The 24580-nt window shown below is 30.5% G+C and overlaps 2 protein-coding genes across 2 annotated transcripts; both read left to right on the top strand.

Moving 5' to 3' along the window:
• Positions 1-23802, top strand: LOC146541269 (ras-related and estrogen-regulated growth inhibitor-like protein). Its single transcript, XM_085185148.1, has 7 exons — positions 1-245; positions 15785-15871; positions 17001-17057; positions 17167-17267; positions 18878-19072; positions 20810-20987; positions 21661-23802. Exons 2-7 carry the CDS (start codon positions 15799-15801, stop codon positions 21759-21761), a joined length of 705 nt encoding a protein of 234 aa, XP_085041274.1. The 5' UTR covers positions 1-245; positions 15785-15798; the 3' UTR covers positions 21762-23802.
• On the top strand, positions 7901-9021 carry LOC146541270 (uncharacterized). Its single transcript, XM_085189059.1, has one exon. It carries the CDS (start codon positions 8253-8255, stop codon positions 9018-9020), a length of 768 nt encoding a protein of 255 aa, XP_085045185.1. The 5' UTR covers positions 7901-8252; the 3' UTR covers position 9021.
• Positions 23803-24580: the final 778 nt, after the last annotated feature.

Raw genomic sequence — 24580 nt, 5'->3', positions numbered from 1 at the left:
TGCAAGCTCTGTCTTTACACGCACGTGAAAACTTGTGCGCAGTGAATCCAATAAACGTTCTTGTCAATATTGTAATATTTTATTGATTTGCATTTCTGTTGGTTTTATGTTCATGCTTTTATAAGTGAATTTATATACTTTTGTGGTTTGTGCTAGACTTTACAGTCTATACATGTAATTGTGAAACCGGCACATTACTGACCTGAAACTGAAAGCTCGATTCGGCCCTTTTCATACATTATTAGGTGAGTGTATTGAAGTTTTTTGTTAAAACTCTAAAAATAGACGTTCTTTTTAGTATTTTTTTTAAATTTTGTTTGATAATAAATTGTAATAAAACTATATAAAATGTTATTTATTATATTATCTTATATTTTCAACGGCAAACTGTGAGAGCTTTTGTTTAACAGGTAACCTTTGGTTTTGTTACAACAGATATATAATAGCTTTTATTAAAAATATACATAAAGTAAATATTTTCAAAGTATTTCAATTCAAGGTATAATAATAATGATTGAAAACGTTAACATTTTCAGTATATTAAAAAGATATAACTAGTTAAATCGTAATATAACTATGCCTAGGTATTTATTTCTCGGTTTTCTTATACCAACCTAAAATTTAATATTGTAAAATAATTTGTTAAAATATTTAATTTTATATATTTTAGTGCATTAAGCAATAATATTATTAGTCTTTTTTTCGTTTTAATTATAAAATTCCTCTGGTTTATTATTCCCCCTAGTATTAAGAGTTCAGGAAGAAAATAATGATGTGGTCTAAATAGAATTCAAAAAGGAAAATTATTATATCATTTTACTAGGAAAAGCGATATCATATGCTAATCCAGATAACAAGCCAGCAAGTATATCATTTAATTTCATTTTCATTTAAATCTGTCCATATAAATGACGTAGAGGCGTCCCCGTAGCGCAATGTACAGTATCTGACCATAAGCACGATGGTTATAGATTCGGTCCCTACTCGAAACAATGAATTATTTATTTATTAAAAACAATTCATTCTTTCCATTAGGGACTACGGTATTATATAACAGGGAAATCTCTGCTCTGGTAAGAGAGCTTGCGTTTTGCCAGTCAACACGCAATATCTTGTATTAAGACTGAAAGAAGAACTTACAGAACGAAGTGTCTTGACACAAAATTTCTCTGATTCTCTTTATCCTTCTAAGGGTGAATTAAGCTGAGGATCTCTTTAGTATTCATATAACTAAACAATAATTTTAATCAACGTGGGTAAAATATGCATTATACATTTGATGTGGAAAATATTTGAAAAAAGGCTAAATACACATTTGTTGTTGCTATCGGTATCGGTAACCTTATATCGTTTCAAAATATGAAAGTAAATTTTCCATGCGATCCCAATCACCATTAACATATTTTTCCATCATTGCTAATTGCTTACGAGTTAGATGTTTTACATAAACTGCGTTGATTTTATTTTATTAGAACTTAATAGAAGAAAAATCATGTATTATAAAATTAACTAGGTAAATTATTATTTTAGATACTGAATTATTATTATTGAAACTTTATTCTAGATATAAGGATTTATACATTTTTTTTTAAAAAAAGGTACTTAATGTTTTATTTTAGTCACTTACGTTACGTTATACATGCTATTGAAAAAAATATATATATTTTTACTTTCAATGAAAAAGTTAATATAACATGCCAGTACATTGAACCATAAAAGAAATATAGATTTGAATTAGACTTTATCAATTTGTGTAAATTTCCTATAATTTATTTATACCTAGTGCATCAAAATTGAAAGCCAAGTTATTCAAAATTAATGTTTCGCCATTGAATACATATAATTTAGATAGCAAAATGTTCTTTTATCGCAAATATAAATAAATCACTCGTAGACAGAATCGTAAACACATTTCAAGACCGTTGCACTTGACTTTATATTACTATTTTAGATTTTAGTGAAATGACGTTCAACGCGACGTCAAAATCTGGAATCGATTTGCATTTACCTAACTCATTACTTGCCTATATATATATATATATACAGGGTGTCCCAGGAGTCAACGATAAAACGAAACCAGGTGATAGACCAAGTGGTGATAGTTATGAGAAAAATATAAAAAAAAATCTTTGTCATTTATTTTTCATATTATATTGATTTTAAAAAATATCGGAAAAACCGACACCCTGTGATGATTTTTCAAATCCTAAGACTACAAATATTACTCTTTCTTCATTTTTTTTCTGTAATGTAATCATGAGTAACCTTTCTGTGAATTACAGTTTAAGATTTAAACATACCTGCAGCAGTTTTCAATAAAGTGTGTTGTTTTTGCCAAACATTAAATTCAAAATATTTACTACACCCAACTTTAACCGACTGTACTATAAATAAATGTACTACACTGTTTTTGCAAGTAACTTTAAAAGTTGGCGCATTTAATCTGGATTCCGAAATGGTACGACACTTGCTGGATTACTTCTTTGTTGAAGAGAGAAAAATCGAAATACACGATAATCGGGATGACGTTCAGCTTTTTGGTATCTTTTCCGATACATTCTAGCTGCAGCATTTGCGTTACATAACCATTCTCCATGAATGAAATGCATATTGGCAATGTATCAAAGACCGAGTATATGGCCTGCGAGAGCCCGGACTCGAGCACTATCCTTATGAGTCCTGGGTCATCCCCTAAGTTGGAACAGTTCAGGTACCTTGGATCCGTCATTCACGAGTCTGGAGGCATCGATCACGATCTCTATAAGAGGGATAAGACTTTGGACGGTATCCTGCGATCACAGACTACACCTCCCGCCACTTAGCCCAGGCAACGCTTATCCGACTTAGGGGCTGGCCCAGGACTTATAAGGACAGTGCTCGAGTCCGGGGTCTCGCAGGCCATATCGAGTATATGGTCTTTGACACATTGCCAATATGCATTTCATTCATGGAGAATGGTTATGTAACGCAAATGCTGCAGCTAGAATGTATCGGAAAAGATACCAAAAAGCTGAAAGTCATCCCGATTATCGTGTATTTCGATTCTTCTCTCTTCAACAAAGAAGTAATCCAGCAAGTGTCGTACCATTTCGGAATTTAGATTAAATGCGCCAATTTTTAAAGTTACTTGCAAAAACAGTGTAGTACATTTTTTTTATAGTACAGTCGGTTAAAGTTGGGTGTAGTAAATATTTTGAATTTAATGTTTGGCAAAAACACCACATTTTATTGAAAACCGATGCAGGTATGTTTCAATCTTAAACCGTAATTCACAGAAGGGTTATTCATGGTTACATTACAGAAAAAAAAATGAAGAAAGAGTAATATTTGTAGTCCTGGGACTTGAAAAACCATCACAGGGTGTCGGTTTTTCCGATATTTTTTAAAATCAATATAATATGAAAAATAAATGACAAAGATTTTTTTTTATATTTTTCTCATAACTGTCACGACTTGGTCTATCACTTGGTTTCGTTTTATCGTTGGCTCCTGGGACACCCTGTATATATATATATATATATATATTTGTGTGTCTACAGTGAGTGTACAATAGTATTTATACTTATATATATACATACCACAGAAACAAACGCGTTTTAACATAAGATTATGATAACATGTTCGTAACATTATGAAATGAAAACATTGAAATGCCAAATAGAATAAAAACATTTTTATTACAAGCTTATTTCACGGTACGAGTAACTAGGTTAGCAAATGTGAGATATAAACACCTATTCTATTCGAAGTGTGAAAACACAAAAGTAAGCGATATCTTCAAGGCTCAACATATTTTATTAATTTCAAATTATATAAGCGTGTGGATGTGGAATAGGAAAATTAATTTATTCCATTTTTTTCCTTTTTCCTAATAAAAATGGAATAAATTCCGTTGAAGGTTAACGTTTCGAAACTTTCCCATCTGCAAATTAAATTAGAAATAGCCTAAACTACACACGTGGTATTCGTTCATGCTCCGGCTGTTTATTATTACATTAAAGTGTAATAAACGTTGATGTTTTTAATCAATACCAGTAGGTAGACATAGAAAATATTATTTTACACTTTGGAACGTCGTCGTAGAATATAAAATGTTGTTTTGAATCAAAAATCGTAGCGTGAAAATGAGTAGGTTATTATATTTTTGTAGTCTTATATGACGTATTAAATTTGATTTATTACCATTTTTCACCAGATATAAGAATGTCATAATATAGATATAAGAAAGATCTTCATTAGAAGAATTCACAACTTTTTAAGCATGTATTTTTATATACAGCTTCGTTTATCTGTTATTGATTTGTGCCATTGCCTCAGAGATTCGTAATCAAAATGTTAATCAATAGACGTCTGCTGAAATGTATATCAATATTCAATAGTTATTTTTATGAAATTGAACGTAAGATTCGATGCAAAAAAATAAAGCGTTTCGGATTACACCTTGTAAACACAATCTACTATATTTTTCTTTTAATAAGTTTTCCAACACTCATTCTCTCTCTAGCACAGTACTCTACGCAGGAATCCGTAATGAAAAGTGATATTAAATTAATTTTTATAGATATTTATTGAAATGTAGAGTTGGGCTTTGTCGTTTTGTTTAATTATCGTTATATCTGTGTTATATGAAATTGACAAATTATGCTGTTATCCTTGTTTGATTTCACTAAATATTCAATTGTATGTATTAAAGTTGCAAGGTTTAAAGGAAATATTTCAGAAATAAGTCACAAAATTTGTTTCTTTATTTATATGTATTTATTTAGCTTCCCATAAACATAAAAAATCTTACCACCAGTAAATTGTTACTGTTATATAATATTATTTTCGACATAACTAGGTCAACCTTGCCATGAAACACCATTACTCGGTTATATATTAGGTTACACCTAATGGAAAAATATAGGTATTTCAAGTTCAACCAGAACTTTTGATCTCGTTAACATAAACAAACTACTAAATTCATTCAGCCCTTCATAAAACGTAAAATTTAACTTACGACTCTACTCCTGTTTAACGTTTCATTGAGAAACAAAAATGTATACGATATAGTTAGTATAAATAAACAAATACGCAGTGATGGATATTGATTACCTTCAAATTGTTTAGAACAACTCATTTTTTTTGGTCACTTTAAATAGTAAACCTTCGAAATTATAAATTAGATTTTTTTTCTCCAATATATTTTACCTTAAGTATTATTAACTATAATATATTGAATTGCCACCATGACGCAGGAGCACAAGCGTGCGACTGTTAACGCGAAGGTCGATGAATCGATTCCCTTAAGGGAATTAATTATTAATTATTAATGTTATCATTTCTTCGCTCTGGTACCAAGGCAAAAGCACGGCACCGTTTCCGCCAATTAACACGCAATGGTTCAACAACTCGAAGGTAAGTGTGGAGCTGAGTGTCTTAACACTAGGCGTGAGTGCGGGATACAACATAAAGCTAGAAAAATATCAAAGGTACATTTCATTTTTCATAACATTCATTTCTTTAATAACATTCAATTATTTAAATGATGAAAAAATACAAGGAGAAGCCATACTGTCAATGCTATCGTAAATAGTTGTCCAGATATCCGTCTTGCTGAGCATACGTTCGGGAGGCGTTCACCTCGAGCACTAAATATAATTCGATCCACATACCTCTCGTTAATCCAGCTCTCTTTGCTGCGTGATTAAGCGACTATTGATACGGTCTTCCTTAGTTTCACGCTTAATCTCGCACGTATCATAGAATAGACATTATGGCGTTTACATGTATTCTGTGAGCTGAAGCTGCCGCTGTTCCAATGTGCTCCAATTGCCTCATCCAAAATACGGCTTGATTATAAGGCATATATCCTGGACCTGTGTGTTAGCAAATATTAGTAATACAAATTTTGTAACAGATTAAAAAGAATAAACAAATAATGCATTCGAAGTTCAAACAATAAAAGTTCTTACGCCAGCCCACTTGCCGGGGAACGTTGCTGAAATAAAAAAAGATGTAAACACTTCACATCGATGCTATTGGTGCGCAATAAATCTAAGGTTAATAGGTGGCACAAATCTAAATCCATAAGTAGTTAGTACTTTAATTTATGGTGTGCTTCAATGTTTCATTAAATACGAGAGCATAAAGCAGAAAATTTCGCATTAATATTTATTTATTTTTAAATCAAATTTTTTTTCTTGTGCGTGGGTACTAGGTAAGTATGCCTTAATAAAAGATTTAAATATCATTGTAATGTGGACTTATTCAAATTTAATTTAGTAGGCTTACAACTTTGATTGTTGTTTTTGTGAAAAATATGAGCCTCAATGTTGATAAAAATTAAAATTGCAGATTTCGTGTACCAAGAACGTGGGCATAATAAAATAATGAAATTTATATATGAAAAGCTAAAATATTGTTACTTACTAACAGTTAATTACTAAAATATTTCTCCTCCTTTCCTTATATAAGTCAGTTAAAAAGTAGACTACAATCACAAATCTCATAAATATAATAAATGTAACTAACACGTTATACTTAAGTACGTTACAATGTTCGATTTAACCTTGAAGACCGAAAGCTTGAGAATTACAAGGAAGGCTTTTCTGAAGGTTCTAACCTTCGTAGTTAAGTATTCGATTAGAGTATTTTGATAAAATCGATAAGTAAACACGTATTTGATATCGATATTGTTTAGGATCAAGGTTGACTACATTTTATTTTCTTTTGCAAACTATATCCACTCATATTTTTAATTGTGGTTAAACTGAAATGTATATTCTGAATATTTTAAGATAATAAAATATTTTAACATAATTATGATGTACTTAACGTCCTTAGAAGAATATACAAATATAAATGTTAATGGAAGACACTGACGCAAAGACAAGATGCATCCTCAGACAGGAACTTATTTCAATTTGCATCTTGTTAACGATATTTACAAGTTCATAGTTTGCACTAGGTGGGTAGATGCTCCGCAGCCATCTTTAAGCACTGAGCAATTTCACCCACGTACCGCTCACTGCGACTTTACAACCCTTATATAATCATTTCCAAGTGCTAAACAGACCTTTATTAAAAATTCAACCACCCACCAGTGTGACCTTTGTTTCGACTATATATTTAAGATGTTTTCACAAATAGTCGCTAACTAACCTAATGTTATTAATACAATATTACAACGATTAATTAATACAATGCCTATAGTTGAATAATTATATATTTACAGAAAGCTTTTCTCATGAGAGCTATGGAGATAATATATAGTAAAAATTAATAAGTTTACACAATTAACATCGACGAAGTAATCGGTGCAAGAAGTTTTTCCATATATTATAGTCTAAAATAAATTAAGTTTTTATATCTATTTCATCGATCGAGTAGAATATACCATACTTGCCTCTTATAGATAAAATGCGACTGTACTAATAATATAAAGTTCATTATAGAGGCTTCATAAAGGTATCACGTGCTCAGCTCCACCTATATATATTATACTTGAGTATGCCACGAGTTTATTATTTACTTTATACTGGCACTTTACTAGCTAGCAATTTCTAAACACGTTCTTCTTATTATTATCACGTGGTCTTATTATTCAAACTCAATAAATAATTGTCTCAGCTTGGCTTTCCTTAGAAACAAAACAACATTTTTTTATACTCTGTTTCTATATTGGACAAAATATATTTTTGGTTTTTTTTATACTGGCGACAAGCTCGCAGCTTCGCCCGTTTGAACTACATGATTGTTGAATCGAAAACTGAAGTTTTAACTATTTCAATAAAATAGTTATTTTATGGCAATTGCGGCGAACAAAGCAACAAAATTTTTTATACATTTTTATTTATAAAAATTAAAATAAATAAATAAAATAAAAAAAAAAAAAAAAATTAATGCTCCGTTTCCGGTCGTCGAAGTGTCAACACTATTCTTAGTTGTCCGTACGAATTCGTTCTAAAAAAATCATTTAAAAGATTAAATTGGAGGAAAACGTAGTTAAAATAACAACACTAGAATAGTAGAAGACATAGATGATACAACTCGTGAATTTTCTCAAGTTCTATTCCACAAAAAGAAAATCCGAACATCCAAGTCAACAATTTGAGGTTAGAAATCCCAGTGTCATAAAACCAGCATAACGCCAGTTTGACAGCGTCAGATTTCATTTTGGAAAGTTGGCATTATCACAGTGCTGCCATTGCATTATACGAAACAAATCATTCATTCTTTACGTTCGGTTCTACGTAATTTATTTTAAGAATATGGAAGGACAATTTCAATTACTATTTGAGAACATGAAGCTAGAAATGCAAATACAGTCCGCCGAGCTAACAAAATCTCTAACGCAAAATATAATGGACCGGATGGACGAAAAGCTCGTTCCTATTATGGAAGAAAATAATCTATTAAAACAAAAAATCAGCAACCTAGAGAAAGAAATTCAAAATCTAAAAAGAGGAAGTAAAGATAATAACATAATTATTTTTGGTCTAGAAGAAACAGAGAAATCGGCTGACGACTTATTTGAAAACATTAAAGAAAAGTTCAAAAGGGATTTAAATATAAAATTGGACGAATACGAAGTGAATAAATTACATCGACTTGGAAAGTTTAAAGCCGAAAGCAAACCGAGGCCTGTTTTATGTTCTTTTATAAACGGCTGGAAAAAGAACGAAATTATGAAAAATAAAAAAAGCTTCAAAAAACTATTTGTATCAGAAGACTACTCAAAGGAAGTTTTAGAGAAAAGAAAGGGTTTACAACCAAGGTTATTGGAAGAGAGAAAGAAAGGGAACATCGCTTTTTTGAAATACGACAAACTAATAGTCAAAGAGCCAACCTCAGATAGAAGGAAAAGAGAATTATCTAGCTCTCCACAGACAGCCTTGGATACTCGAATCCAGCCTAAAAAGCAACCAACGCTAAGCTCAATCAAAGCTAGCAGGATGAGCGCCTTTGATGTTAGGAGACCCCGATCAAACTCATTGACGAATGTATCAAACAACAATGTAATTCACGATTGCCAATAGCAACTAAAAACCGACAAACGGAAAGTTCAATCAAGTTTAAACAAAAATAAAGTTAAAACAAAGCTTTCTCCCCCAAGCCGACTGGTCCTCGTGGGGGATGAAGACCACAACCCTTCAATATTACCGGAAAGTAAAGATAGTTATAGAAGTCCTAAGATTTATATCGCAGCCCTAAACGCACTTACACTTAAAAGTGAAGAAAATCTTTTAGAACTAACATACGCCCTGAATCAAATCAAATGGGATATCGTCGGCCTCAGTGAAGTAAGAAGGATAGGAGAAAGAATTATTTCTTATCCAGACTTTTTATTATATCATATAGGAACAACTCCTGGTCATCACGGCGTGGGTTTCATTATCAAAAAATACCTCATAAACTACATAGATGGATTCATAGGAATCTCAGAGCGGATAGCAATGGTAAATTTAAAGTTACCAGGATATAAGGATGCTTGGTCCATTATACAAATTTACTCCCCTACAGAAAAATCAGACTTAGCAACTATAAATACTTTTTACTCAGAGCTGAACAAAATAATCCAAGAACACGCTCACAAAAACCTCATCGTAATGGGTGATTTTAATGGGCAAATTGGTGCAAGACGTCCTGAGGAGAACACAATAATTGGACCGTTCACATATAGCAATAAACCGAGATCTAGAAATGGGGAAAAATCACAAATTTCGCAAAGGGAAATAACTTAATAATTTTAAACACTGTGTACAAGAAGAAGAAGAAAAAGATGTGGACCTGGACATCTCCAGATGGGAAAACAAAGAATGAGATTGACTTTATGATGACAAATAAAAGTAACTATTTCACTAACTTCAACATTATAAGCAAATTTAACTTTAATACAAACCATAGACTGATCAGAGCTGAATTGAAAACTAGGCAACCAAAAAAATCAAGACCAAGACATAAACTAGAAAAAGATAAACTTAACAAACATCAAATGGACCAAATAGAAGCGGCACTCAGGGAAAAATTTAAAAAATTCAAAGGGGAAACCAAGAATTTAAGTACACAAGAGAAATATGATTGGATAGAAAATACAATTAACACCCAGATAAAGTTCCATTCAAAATCAACAGAACAAAAAAATTGGCTATCAACTAACACTATAAATTTATTAGAACAAAGAAACAATTTAATAAACTCAAGGGACGCAATTGATAGGAGAAGTCGTCTGACGGAAATCAGTAAGAAAATCAGAGAAAGCACAAGACTAGATAGGAAAAGACATAGATTAGAGACTATCGAATATTTCATAAAGGAATCAGGAGGTGTCAAAAAAGCTTTTAAGGCTCTAACAAATTCTAAGGACTGGGTTGTAAAAATTAAAAATAAAAGTGGTATGTATAACCAGCGAAGAACAGGCATATTAAGTATTGCTACAGATTATTACAAAAAACTATACGAATGTTGTAATTTGCAAGACCTAAAGGACAATTCAAACGTCCCGTGTATCCTTCAGGCCGAAGTTGAAAAAGTTATAGATTCTCAATCGAAAGCCAAAGCACCAGGGCCTGATGGAATTAGAAACGAAGTAATAAAACACTGCAAAGAAGTTCTAACGCCAGTACTCACTGATATATTTAACGATATAATTAACACGGAAATTATTCCGCAACAATGGACCGAGTCTAATATTATCTTACTGTATAAAAAAGGAGACAAATATGAAATTGACAACTATCGCCCTATTAGCCTTATGTCCAACTTATACAAGATATTCGCTAAAACACTGCTGAAACGAATTGAGGGACCATTAGACGAGCAACAACCTATTGAGCAAGCAGGATTTCGCAAGGACTTCTCAGTAATCGACCATATTCATGCAGTGCGCCAAGTTCTTGAGAAATACAAAGAATACCAACTTACCTATTACATGGCATTCATTGACTACAGCAAAGCTTTCGATTCTTTGTACCATGGAGCGATTTGGGAGGCATTGTCAGAACAAGGAGTAGAACACAAATATATCAGGTTAATAAGAAACGTATACCAAAATAGTTCAGCAAAAATACAGTTAGAAAAGACGGGTGTACCATTTAAAGTAGGAAAAGGGGTCAGACAAGGGGACCCTCTATCGCCGAAACTATTCTCGGCGGTACTTGAATCAATTTTCAGATGCTTAGATTGGGACAACCTGGGCATAAATGTCGATGGTAAGTTACTAACGCATCTAAGGTTCGCAGATGACATTGTATTATTTGCTAATACCTCGGAAACAATCTGTAGTATGATAAATGAATTAGCAAGAGAAAGCGAAAAGGTGGGACTGAGATTAAACCCTGATAAAACACGAGTGATATCAAACGGAGAGGAACATCCCATAAAGTTAGGAAAAGCACAAATAGATTACACAGACGAATATATCTACCTTGGGCAATTAATGACTCAAAATAATGCTGTGAACAAAGAAGTGGAGAGAAGAATTACTAATGGCTGGAAACGATACTGGAGTTTTAAAGAGGTCATGAAAGATAAAAAACTTAACATTCAAATTAAAAGTAAATTATTTATCACTTGCATACTACCAGTACTAATGTACGGTAGCCAAACTTGGACTTTGACACAGAATAACGTAGGAAAACTCGCAAACTGTCAACATGCAATGGAAAGAAGTATGTTAAGTGTAAAGAAATCTGATAGATTGAACACCCAAGTGATCAGAAATAAAACTAAGGTACATGATATCACACATAAAATCAAAAGACTCAAGTGGCGGTGGACTGGACACATGGTTAGAGGGAAAGACAAATGGAGCAAACTAACAACACAGTGGTACCCTAGAGAGGGGAAAAGGAAGAAAGGTCGACCTCAGAAAAGGTGGGACGACGATATTAAACAAGTAGCTGGTACAACGTGGAATAGAGTAGCTCAGGACAGATATGAATGGAAAAGGTTGGAGGAGGCCTTTGCCGACTGGCAAACTGACCTGCAAAAGACGAGGAAATACCAAATACTCGATTAGTTATAATTTAGGTTTATGAGTTTTAGTTCATTTAAGTTTGGATTGTCAACTAAAATTGTAATAGAGGATAAGCAGTTCAGAATAAAAGGCTTTATTATTATTATTATTATTATTAAAATAAAAATTAAATCCAAAATACAATAGAGTAAACTGCATTTAAATCTGTTATAATAGAGATCGGTGATAAAACACCTCACTGTGTTTCACCACTAAATAAAAAATGAATATTTGTAAAATGTATACATAACATCCCATTCAATGGGTTACCCACGCCGTCGAAGACATATCTATTTCTATATAATTATTTAAAAAGACGCAGACGCCAAATGTGTGCATTTTCGACATTTTTATGTAACATACGGCTGCGTCAAAAACAAAAATTGGCAGCATTCATCCTTTTTTTAGCACCATCAACAAAATATATTATAGCTTGGCGCCAAATATAAATAAGACTTGACATCCGTCGCGACAAATACACTACCGGAGTGTCCAACGTAGTGCATCAAACTCAGTTCAATGTTCATATAACTCTTATTTTTACTTGAAAATACATCTTGAATAAGAACAAGTAAAATTTAAGGTACTGTTTACGTTTATAAAAAATAATAACAAAAATAACCGAAATGCGTAAGCAGTTTCATTTTTTATCTTCACAAAACATCCATATTTAGTAAAAGAGTACCTGCAGGAAGCACCGAAATTAAGTATTGCAATCATATTATGAAAACCTTAATTATGATATTGGCAGAGTGAATGGTGATCAACTGACAACAAATATTGGAAAACATAAATAATTTTAAAAATATAAAATTGATATCGGTATTTAGTTATTAATATTTTTAGCTCTCTTTCTGATAATGAAAAAAAAAACTGACAAAATTTCAACAAAATTATTTAGAGCAATAAAAGTCACGTAAAAAGCAAAAATCACGTAAAAGTGCTAAGATTTAAAGTCGACATAAAAAGCTAGTATAATTGCGAAGTAGAGTGGTGATTTCGTACTTCTCATAAACCGCTACGCAAAATTATGTTGATTTATTGGTGATATATTATGAAGATGAAACATCAACATTTTAAGAAACTAAAATTATGATGTGTTATTTGCAATATAACAAGCTATTTGATAAATTATGTACCGTAACAGAAGGTTAAGCTTTATTATAAGTACCTCGACAACAAATATATTATTTTGGTTTAATACAAATAATAATTCGTGATTCTTGATTTCAAATTATATGCTGAAGGACAGAAAATAGTAAATACAATCTTATTCCTAAGCAGTTATTATTATTTAAACACGTTTTTGACTTAATAACCATTTCTCTATGCTATACAAAAATTTTAAAGTACTTCTACTTGCATAGCCTTATATGATAGAGACTGGGTTGAAAAAAAAAACATCAGATATATTGTTTATTTATGTTTTGTATTGTATATAAAATTCAAGATCGTCTTCATTTCACTCCCATTGTCATTTACACGTTCTTCTAGGTTATTCAACCAATCAGTAGACAAGCACTGACGTAAAGAAACTATTAATACAACCCATGCCTCATTTCCCCTCATGTTTTTGTTGTGAGATTTTCGAAACAATCTTGCTTACCCTATTCAATTTTTCAAATAATCTATAACTATGCAGTTATATATACAAGTGCATCGTTTACATATATGTATGGCAAATACAGTAGTGACGTGTTTATTTAATATAATTATACAAAAATCGTAGCTAAGGCAATATTTTTAAATTTAATAAAAAATGGAGCTGAACTTGTTTTATCATTAAATTAATCGTTATATGGGTCATAATCAGAAAAAGTGCACATTTTGTGTCTTTTCTTGTCCCGCTACTTTGAATGCGTTTTAAAAATACAATTTTAAAGATAATTTAAATATTTTGCCATTTAAGATAAATTTACTTATTAACTTAAAGATTTTTGTAATATTTTAAATGTATTAAGGCTTTTAATAGTATTTTTTGTTAGTTGCAAAAAACTTTTCAAAATGCTTCCATACAATTTTTCGTGTCCCATTCACCGCTTTACTTTTTAAAAATTGATTTGTTACGAATATTTATGGTTTTATTTGATTTCAGATATGTTTAGATTACTTTACTTTATGCATAATATTAAATAGAACTACTTTTATTGATACATTATTTAATAAATAATATATATTAATTAAGTAAATTTGTCCCAAAATATTGTCTTTTTGTTACTCAGGGCTAGTAACGTACAATTAAAATATGAACGCAATTATTTTGGATGGTATTTAATATTAGTTTTTATTGTGGCACCATTATTCGAAAAGTCAATGCTGTCGTAGCTACAACCAGTAGTGTTCTCGCAGCAGTTGAGGGGTTCAAATGTTTTAAAGGGAATGCGTAAAATTACATCTCAGGGTTATAAACGGCTTTTATTTTGGTAAGTATTCTATAATTTCGTTTTCTTGTTTATGTTATTTGCTTCTTTTTACAAAATCTCAAAAAAGAACGTCATTGCTTGCACATGCAACACGTGGCTTATGAGCAAATATTTAAAAAGGTTAGAATTTCTCAGACTTCATTCTCAATTTCGTTATATTTCGTTACGTAACGAAACTGAGAAAATATGAAGCCTAGTTCACAATTACGGTACCAATGTTTTCTTATATATGTTTATAATAAAATTTTATCGAACCGGTGCTTGTATATGGAAGATATGTATATAAGAAAAAAAAAATGTTGGCATATGAAAAAAACTATTAGTGACTTTTCATAACGTAAAGTTACCAAAAATAATGATTTTTAAGTTTTTTTGCTTGTTTGCTTGTTTGTCTATGTGTTTGTGCACGCTAATCTCAGAAACAGCTGAACCGATTTAGTTAAAATTTATTTTTATTCTTTCTGAAATTAGTTGTGATTTTGTGATTTTTATTTTTTGATATATATTTTTGTATTTTCAGTAAGCGTAAGCTCCTATGTCAAATGCTGAAACAAATGCTTTTTTTTTTTAGATATAGAGAACGTCTTAAAAAGACCAATCCTATTAAATATGAAGATATGCGGAATAAACACTTACAAAGAATTAAACTTAATTCCAATGATAACGACTCAAATTTTGATATATTTTAAAGTGAATTTAATTTTATCATTAACTTTGTGATCTCTAACTAGAAATATAAATTTATTACGTTACGAACTAGCATTATTATATTGTTAATATTCTCACTTTGTTATGTTTTCTTCGTACATTTATAATCTGTTAATTCAACGATTGGACCTTTAAAATTTTGATCTGTGTCTCATTAAATAAAAAAAACAATAGTTTTATTCATATAATATCGTTATTTTGTTGTGTATAATGCCTTATGTCATCAGTTTCGTAACAAACTTTATCAGTGTTGTTACTTATCAGTTACGTTACGAATTCGAAAATGTCCACTTTTCTGATTATGACCCATATAAGAATTTAGTAAAACATCATCACAATACTATGCGGTACTAATAAATAAACGAACAAAATCCACTGAACGCCTCCGAGCTTTACGTGTTATTTCATATGTTGTATTTGGAAAAGATTCAAGACAACACTTTTTTGTTGCGGCGACGACATATTTTCTTTAAATAACAAAACTAACGATATACATACATACTTATTATCACTCATATAAGATATTCAAAAAAGAAATAACTAAAGCTTTTTTTATTTTAAATTATTTTATAAATTTACTCGAAAGTTTAAACGTATATCTATATCTCAACCAGTTTACAGGAAACGTCAATAACGAAGTTTTATTTTGTTTCAGGTACTAACGCAATCATGAGGGACGAGCGTGGCAGTCCCCCGCGCGTGCGCATCGCCGTCATTGGTAGCACCCGTGTTGGCAAGTCCGGTAAGAAATTGTAGACTATTTATTATTTCAATAAACATTCCTCAGTAAATATAGTTTCAACTATTAATGACTTCCCAATTTATTTGATAACACACGAGATGTTTGTTTTATTTTACCAAAAAAAAATATTTTAAAAATTAGAGTAATAATTTGATATTTACCAGTGCTTTTTTTACAAATGTTTTAACCTAGATAAATTAAAAATCTATTCTATGGTTAGTATTTATAGGCTACATACATTTTATACTGTATGGGCTTTCTCACTTTTGAGAAATATGAAACTGCAATATTTACTCGACTCTACATTTACTGACACTATAAAGGATCCCGCGACATCTTAATGTGCGTGTTGATGTGACCTCGTTTATTTAATGATATAACACTTCATTTGACACACATGCTTTTAAAATTCAGCAAACAGGTATTAATAATGGCAGCTAATCTGTCAACGGACATAAAAAGTTAAAGAAATTTATTAAAAAAATAAAATATATAATTTTATTGAACAATTAATAACGTTTTGTAGTTTATAAAAACGAATAAGATATAAATTGCAATGTAACATAAATGTTAGCAAATACACTTTTAGGCTACGAACCTTTAAATATTTTTTTAAATATTGTTGTTGCTATGTTATATTATTAAAATGTAAATATTTTTCATTTTTTTTTAATACATCTCTTATAATAAAGAATAACAAATATACATAAATTGCTCATAAGTTCATTAATTTTGAATCAAACTATTGATTTTACAAAATGAAACAATATAATACTGGCAGCTATTTATTGCTTTCATTAATTTTGAATTTAGAATACGAAAGTGTTCAGCAACATTCTCAAAATTTTAGTAATGTAATTTAATTAGTAAAAATATGTTATTCACTTATTTCGTCTTAAAACTTAAAATACACAGGTATGTCAACATTAAGACAAAAACATTATAGAATATGTGACAATACGAACACAATCCTTGTCTTAGCTTTCAATAACTGTCAGGTTTTTCACAAATAATTACTTTTATGCAATTATAATTTGAAAAATATACATATATTTACAACGTTAAACAATAACTTGAATTAACTTCGTAATATATTGACGATAAAATAATCTTTTAACTTTTGTTACAGCTCTTATTGTGCGTTATCTCACAAGAAGATATATTGGAGAATATCATTCAAATACTGGTTAGTATAATAAAATTCAGAAATATTAAATTAATATTATTCACTCTTAATACATTCATCCGGTGTTTTTGCTATATTCGGTCATGATCAAATATTTTGTCTTCTACAGATCTCCTGTACAGACAAACAGTGCCAATAAACGGAACCCCGGTGGAATTAGAAGTTATCGATGTGTCTGGCTCAAACGCTGACAAATTCCCAACAGAACAGGTAATTGAATCAAATATTATTCATAGTTATGTGTTTTCCTTTTAACCAACGTCTTTTAGGGAGGAAGTTATCAATTAAATTGTATTTTTTTATGTTTGTTACCTCTGCACGTCACTTAGCATTTGTGCGACTGAGGGACGAATAGCTCGGTCAGTTTTTTATTAAAAATTATAATGATTTATGCCATATACCTATACCACGTGCAGTCTTAAATAGACTTTGACTATTATCATAACATCAAAGTAAAATATAGTAAAAGTAGGTGAATCTGAGACATTCCTCAGTGTCAATGATATTCACCTTCACACAAACCTAACATTGGACGACCTTTGGCACCCCTTTACTACACATATTAAATCACAAAAAGATTAAGGATATTTTCGTTTTATTTTAAAACAACAACAACACTTTCACGAGGTCACTTGTTATAGGCCCGATGTAACGTCGTCGTTACGAGGCGAATTAACGACACCTATATTTTTATTTCCTTCTATTTTACTGCAGCTCTAATTCCAAGCTTCCGTATATTTATGACACAGTTTGATTCATCAAATATTAAATTTTCTCGATAGAAACCATCTGCTGCACCTACTTATCTGTTCTCAAATCAATTTAAAAGAAATTGAAATATTATGGTCAACAAAGTCATAGATTACTTTAGTTTGGACCCGTTCAGTGTTCCAGCAAGTGGGTTAATCGTCACAAATATAATACGAATGGCTGGGGAGTGGAGTCGTTCCAGTGACCCGTACAGCGCGTTCTGTATGACTCACTTTGTTTACAGTTGGATGCTAAATTAATAATTTCTCTTACCTGAGCCAGCGTTTGTATATTTCCTTTGCCTTGCAATTGCATTTTGATAATGAAAGATTTAATTAAAGAATAATATTTTATATTGTCTTTTAGAAATAATTACAAGCGTCGTTGCCTAGTTTACGTAGATACTAGATACACTATTATATTAATAACAATGTTGGATCTCTTTACATAGTCTACGATGAGACGCTTAGGGTTAATCATTAGAATTATATCATAATGTATTCAAGGCCGTTGCTGAAGGGAAAGGATTAAATATTGCTTAACAATAAATTACCATATTCATTAGATAACTAGGATCCAATGTTACGTAACGATTGTTTACACTATTCTTAGTGTCTTGTTTTGATAAAGATTCTTCTTTATATTCATCAATGAGTTGTTAATTAAATAATAATAATAATCTGTCAAGTGCGAATCGGATTGGTCTACTAAGAATTCATGATCTGGGATACTGAGATGATTTGTGCTCAACGTAAACGTTAATTAAAAACATAAAGTAGCAAAAAAATGTGAAATATAAAATCAGGTGTTTTTCATCCATTCATAGTGAACTGTGGTTATTAAAATTTAAATTTTGAGATCAATTTATCTTTGCGTCGTTTTATTTTGATCTGAGTGAACGAAACAGGCAGTGCTCTAGTTTAACCGACCTAATTAATATACAATGTACATAGGTATATAGGTTCTATATTAATTAGGTAGACGCAGCTAACTAGCAAGAGAAATTATGTTTAATATAAAAGAAATTATGTAAAGACCACGTTTAATAAAAATTCCATGTTTTATTCTAGATCCAATGGGCAGACGCCTGTCTACTCGTTTACTCAGTCACAGACAGGAGTAGCTTTGAATATGCTACAGAGATTCTAAATACATTGAAAAGGACACCCACGCACAGTAGTCCGGCGCATGCACCAGCAGGAGCGTCGTCAGGGATGCCTCTCGCTTTACTAGGAAACAAGATCGATTTGGACCATTTAAGACAAGTAAGTTGAAATTATCAATCTAAAATATTTTAGAATTAAATCGGGAGTAACTTTAGTTTCCAATGATTGGATATTCTATTTTATATATTGATATTTGTCTTTAAAATGATAATGTTATTAATATACTAAAGTAATTCAGAGCGAAGCTGCGAGCGCTTTTCTAGTGTTAACTAAATATAGAGGAAATATTAATTAAAATACTCGTAGCAACAGGCTATTTTGTATCTCAGAAGCCGCCCGTGATTAACGAGCGTAACAACTGGTTTCAATTTCCACGATTACCGACGTTAAACTAGAAATAAATTTGAACTTTAGATAAAAAATTTCCGTGTTTTATATGAAGTACATCATAGACTTTATTAAAAGCCCTTATGTATGTTTTTAACCTTGTGATATTAACGATAGCTATGCTATTATCAATTCCATTAGCCACACATATCTTTGTAGAGTTACTTCCTATATTCTGTCTGTTCTACGACCTTTATATTCATCCATGAGTTATTAATGTTTTGATTATAAAACTTGAAATAACTGAACTATTAGAAACCTTGATTTTCCAATACATTTTCCATCGTTACGCAATATCCGCGTGGGCTCTCTTCGTATAGACATTTGGCAGTTATTGTGGCACTCCTACGCGCGTACTTTATTGTCCTTAATTGCACTTACCATGAAATATACTTATATGTAACATATGTGAAATAATCTTAGATTATTTATTTTTTTAAAAATATAAACAAATATTTAAAAAATATATAAATAAACAAAATTATACAAATTATTTTCGACGGCGAAATATTATTTGACATCCCTTGTTCTTTATATTAATCAGTTTTAATTTTATCAAAGAGTCGGGTTTTTGGTATCTGTCGACAAGAGAGTTTTACTTCAGTACTGTGATAAAAATAAGATAAAAGGATCGGGTTTCCTTTGCCTTTTGTAACAAATGTTAGAGAAAAAATAACTTTAACATGATTTTTTTAAATAAAAAATATTAATATGAAAATTAACCGCCATTAACTATGTACTTAGTTTGGAAAATTTCTTGATTTGGTTTATCATTAATTAATAGGAGTACAAAATTTTAAAATAATATTTATAGTGAATTAAAAGACAATATAATATTGTTATATCTTGATTGAATATAGGGACAGACTTGACACGTCACAAAGATGATACGCGAGTTGAAAACAAAGACGTGGGCGATACACCTCTCTGTGTCAATGAAAGCCTGTCTGAGAATTGTCGGTAATTTTAGTCAGCCAGGATGTGTAGTTTCATTATAAATGTTTATAAGCATATAAAAAAAATGTGACTGTAATATTATTAGGTTGATTATAGAAATTTTATTTAGAATTTGTTTACAATGAAATACAAATAATATTACATTTAAAATATATTTTCCATTACGTGTCTGTGCTATAAGTAGACCCGTCTGCAGTGATGAGTCAATGTTTCGTCCGGCAAATTTAAGAATTACTTTACCGATTTGCCGACTCGTTTTTTTTACGTCTACACAGAATTACTGACTAAGTTGTTGAAATAAATACATTATATTTTTATATCTTTTTAATCATAGATGCCCTGAAATTTTCTTTATTCAACTGAAATTAACAAAATAACATAATAGTGAAGTATAACAAAGTATATGTATTATGTATATTAGTACCTTTAGATAAATTAAATTTAAATGTCTAAATTCTGTTTAAATAATTTCCAATTTGTGTTTCCTTGCAGGTACCTACAAAAGAAGGGCAAGCAATGAGCGTAGCGCACGGCGCCTCTTTCAGCGAGGCGAGCGTGGCCGACAACACGGGCGACCTCTACAGGTGCGTCGACCGCTTGCTCGCCGAGGTGCGCACCCCGCAACGTACGAGAAAATTCTCCGTTACGAAGATGCTGGGATCTTTAATAGGTAATTTAAATGTTGTACTGCACATAAGATTAATATATATAAAGAATATATATAAACAATATATATATAGAATATATATAAAGTTATTTGATATATGCACTTTTTTGTCTAATATGGGTCCTATTTTAAATAGTGACTATATTATAATATACAGTATGTGCACAATTTTCTAAATATATTATTATGCTATTCAGAAAGTACAATGACAAAAAATAACGAATTTATATTAAGCAAGAATATCAACGCAATTGAGCTTGGCACGAAAACTCAAATATGTGCTGTTCATGAATTACCGTCACTTTTTCACTTTCAAAGGCAGAAATATTTTCTTTTTACTATACAAATGCGTATATAATATAAAACCGTATGACGTTACTATATTTAAAAATATAAGACTTAATTACTTTATACTTACAAAGAACGTATCGCAAAAAATATGTATTTGATTAACAAAGAAATAATTAAGTACACTTTAAAACTAAAACTACAAAAACCCCATGTTCATGTATGTAATAATTTTGGACATACGCCTCTTGGAATCGGTTCCAACGCTCTAGCTACTATCACATACACCTAAGTGTGGAATATATTCGTAGAGCCACTTCGTACATTCTATCTGTTACGGCTTTTATATTCATTCATTTTTAAAAAATGTACAATATTTTCTCTCCAGGCGGAGCAACAAACAACAGCCAAGCGACCCGCGGCTCAGTGGTGGCGTGCCCGCGCGTGCCGGCGCCGGCGCGGCCCCCGCTGGCTGCCGCCGCACCCTGACCGGCGCCGCAGCCCGCGCACCGCGCCCGCTGACGCCTGGCCGGTGCTGAGTGCCTCATATGTCTCCCAGTGCCATCGCGCTTCACAACGCCTAAGCAACTATCTACTATGTAACTTAACTTTTGTGATACTCGTACAACCAAAATAAGCTGGGTGTCTCTGTGTGCTATAGCTTAAAAGCATATATCTTGCTAAAATATTTGTAAAGAAATTAGAAGAAAGTCTTTCACTTTAGAAAATTAAAGATGTTATGATACCTGTGAGAGTGTTGGTGCAGTACTTAAGCTTTAAACGCTATCTTTTAATTTTGCACGAGTTACTTTGTATATGTTAATAAATGTAATTAATACATGTGTTAGTGTTAAGTAGTAAAGTTACAGTATCTAATCATGACAATAATCATATCATGAGGTCATCATCGTTACCTGAATGTAAACAACGTGCCAAAGATACATAAATAAATTAATTTATAAATCGCTAATTATATATATAATATATTGAAAAATATTTGATCTACGTGTCTAACATACTCAAATATAAGTGTGCCTAAGCATTTAAAATCCAATAGATAGATATAAGAAAATATAAAATAATATGGTTACAAATATCAAATACTTAATACAATATATATTTAATAAATATTATTATTAAATGTTTTATCATATTTAGGCATAATTGAATATGCTATATATTATATTATACACAGTACTCTGTTGGGCCTAAACTTTTTTAGATGTTACAGTTTGTAAATTGATGTTGATAAAGCTTCTTTGAACTTTTTACAGTAAAATAAGTTTCATACACGTTTTCTACTTTATACACAGTATTATTATCATAATATTCTTAAATGTTAGTTATAAACGACTTTTGCATCGAGAAGTTAATGTAATAATGAATATTCTTATCATTATTATTATTATGAAATGTGCATATATTAGAAATCAATCGATATTATAAAAAGCTTTACTTGGATGGCTCTTACATGTACAATTAACAGTTTTACAAAATAATTAAAAAACATAATTTTAACCTAAATTTTATATACTGGATTAATCTATTGGAGCAACTAGTGTACGTACGTAAAATCGAATAAAAAATAATTATAAATAGTTCAATATAGCACAAACTAGACATACGATTTATGTATTATGTTAGTGTATATTTTTCATATTTGTCTATGTTTAGAATATGTACATTCCGAATTGTTGTAGAGCATTTTTATAATTTTAAAGCTTCAAGCAAAAAATCTTAATCAAATATTAATAAAAATGATTAATGAAATCTGTGCCGTATAAAAAAAATATTATAGTTTATGCAAGGATAAAATAAAATCGAAGAATATATATTAAATAGAAGTTCATACTCATAAATAAATTATTGTTGTTGCTTAAAATTAATATTTTAATAATAAGAAAAAAGGTGAAATCATTTAAATGGGTATCTATCGAAACATATAGTCATTGTCTAGTCATTATGTATATAAGGCTGTGAAAAGGCAGAATGTGACGTTTATAAGATCACTTTCATCAGCATATAATTTAAATACATTAACGTGCCGTTCTTAAATAAAATTGAAGTAATACTTTCATTAAGAATTATTAATATTTTAAATAGTATCAAAATTTTGAACGTAGTGGATGGCCACTACGTACGTAGAACGTCATGAATCATTCAAATTCATTGTTATTTGAATGATTCATGACGTTCAAAATTTTAATTCGAATCCTCAATATGGATACTATGTTATTTCATAATGCTTAATGCCGTATAAACCTTTTTATTAATTAGCTTTAGCTTTTAATTAAGCTTTTAAGTCAAAATTTAAGCGACAACGCTATCAGAACTTTACATAGACAATGATTTGTACAACAAAAAGTATATCAAAGTTTATATGGTTATCATAATATATGTACCTACGTTATATTTAAGTAAGGAGTGGAGTTGGAGGTATTATATAGTAAGAGGAATAAGAAATCTGAACTGACTGGAATAAGTTGTAAATAAATTGTATGTTATAGTATTAAATGTTTATTAAATAATTTTTGTCTTTTTTATCCCCTTTTGCCATTACTTATTGTAATAATTAATTCCATATTATTTTAAAATGAGTATTTTTTTAAAAAATCGACGTTAATGTCACGTCATTAATTAAACCATTTTTGCTAACAACTATATTGAGAATTATATTGATAATCCATGCTAAAATGTTTCTTAACGGAATAAGAATGTCAATTTTTTTATTAACCGACGAAAACCATATTTTATTGTAATAATTTATAGTCATAAATAACAACATTTCATGAATCAACAATCTCTCAAAATCAATTTTAGAATAATATTATCTTTAATAACAAAGAGATTTTCCTTAGTATCGAACGGATGGAAATCCCCCTGAAGTGGGATGATAACATTGATGCTTGGCACGATTTAAGACTACGCTGCATTTAACCCACTTACGAAGCCTAATAAAATATATCAAAACGAGATTGGTGCAGCCACGAGTGTATATACGCGATCATTTAAGAGCTTTCAATATTTAGATACGGTATTGGTATAATAAAGAAATATATATTTTTACAAACTATACGAAATATCAGCATAGATATGCATTAGCAGAGATTAAAGTGTTAAGATACTCTGCTCACCACTTTTGCGTGAGGAGAAATATAGCGTCGAGCTTTGCCTAACTTGGGTTATGTTGGGCAAAGCTCGGTTATATGATAATTATTATAAATATTAACATTTTACCGAATATATACTTTAAATAACAAATAATTAAGAAATAATATAAATTAATGAACTTTATATTTTAGTTTAAG

The sequence above is a fragment of the Heliconius melpomene genome, chromosome 1 (assembly GCF_056956725.1).
Source record: "Heliconius melpomene rosina isolate 202511_hmr_F chromosome 1, ASM5695672v1, whole genome shotgun sequence".
Classification (NCBI taxonomy): Eukaryota; Metazoa; Arthropoda; class Insecta; order Lepidoptera; family Nymphalidae; genus Heliconius; species Heliconius melpomene.
The sequence above is the reverse complement of the archived record's forward strand: the minus strand, read 5'-3'. Positions and strand labels throughout refer to the sequence as shown.

Bases quoted from the DNA above. Each gene is read 5' to 3' on its own strand.
- LOC146541270 (XM_085189059.1), top strand. From the start codon at position 8,253: ATGGAAGGACAATTTCAATTACTATTTGAGAACATGAAGCTAGAAATG.
- LOC146541269 (XM_085185148.1), top strand. From the start codon at position 15,799: ATGAGGGACGAGCGTGGCAGTCCCCCGCGCGTGCGCATCGCCGTCATT. The intron at 15,872-17,000 runs GTAAGAAATTGT...CTTTTGTTACAG, and splicing joins CACCCGTGTTGGCAAGTCCG to CTCTTATTGTGCGTTATCTC. The intron at 17,058-17,166 runs GTTAGTATAATA...TGTCTTCTACAG, and splicing joins AGAATATCATTCAAATACTG to ATCTCCTGTACAGACAAACA.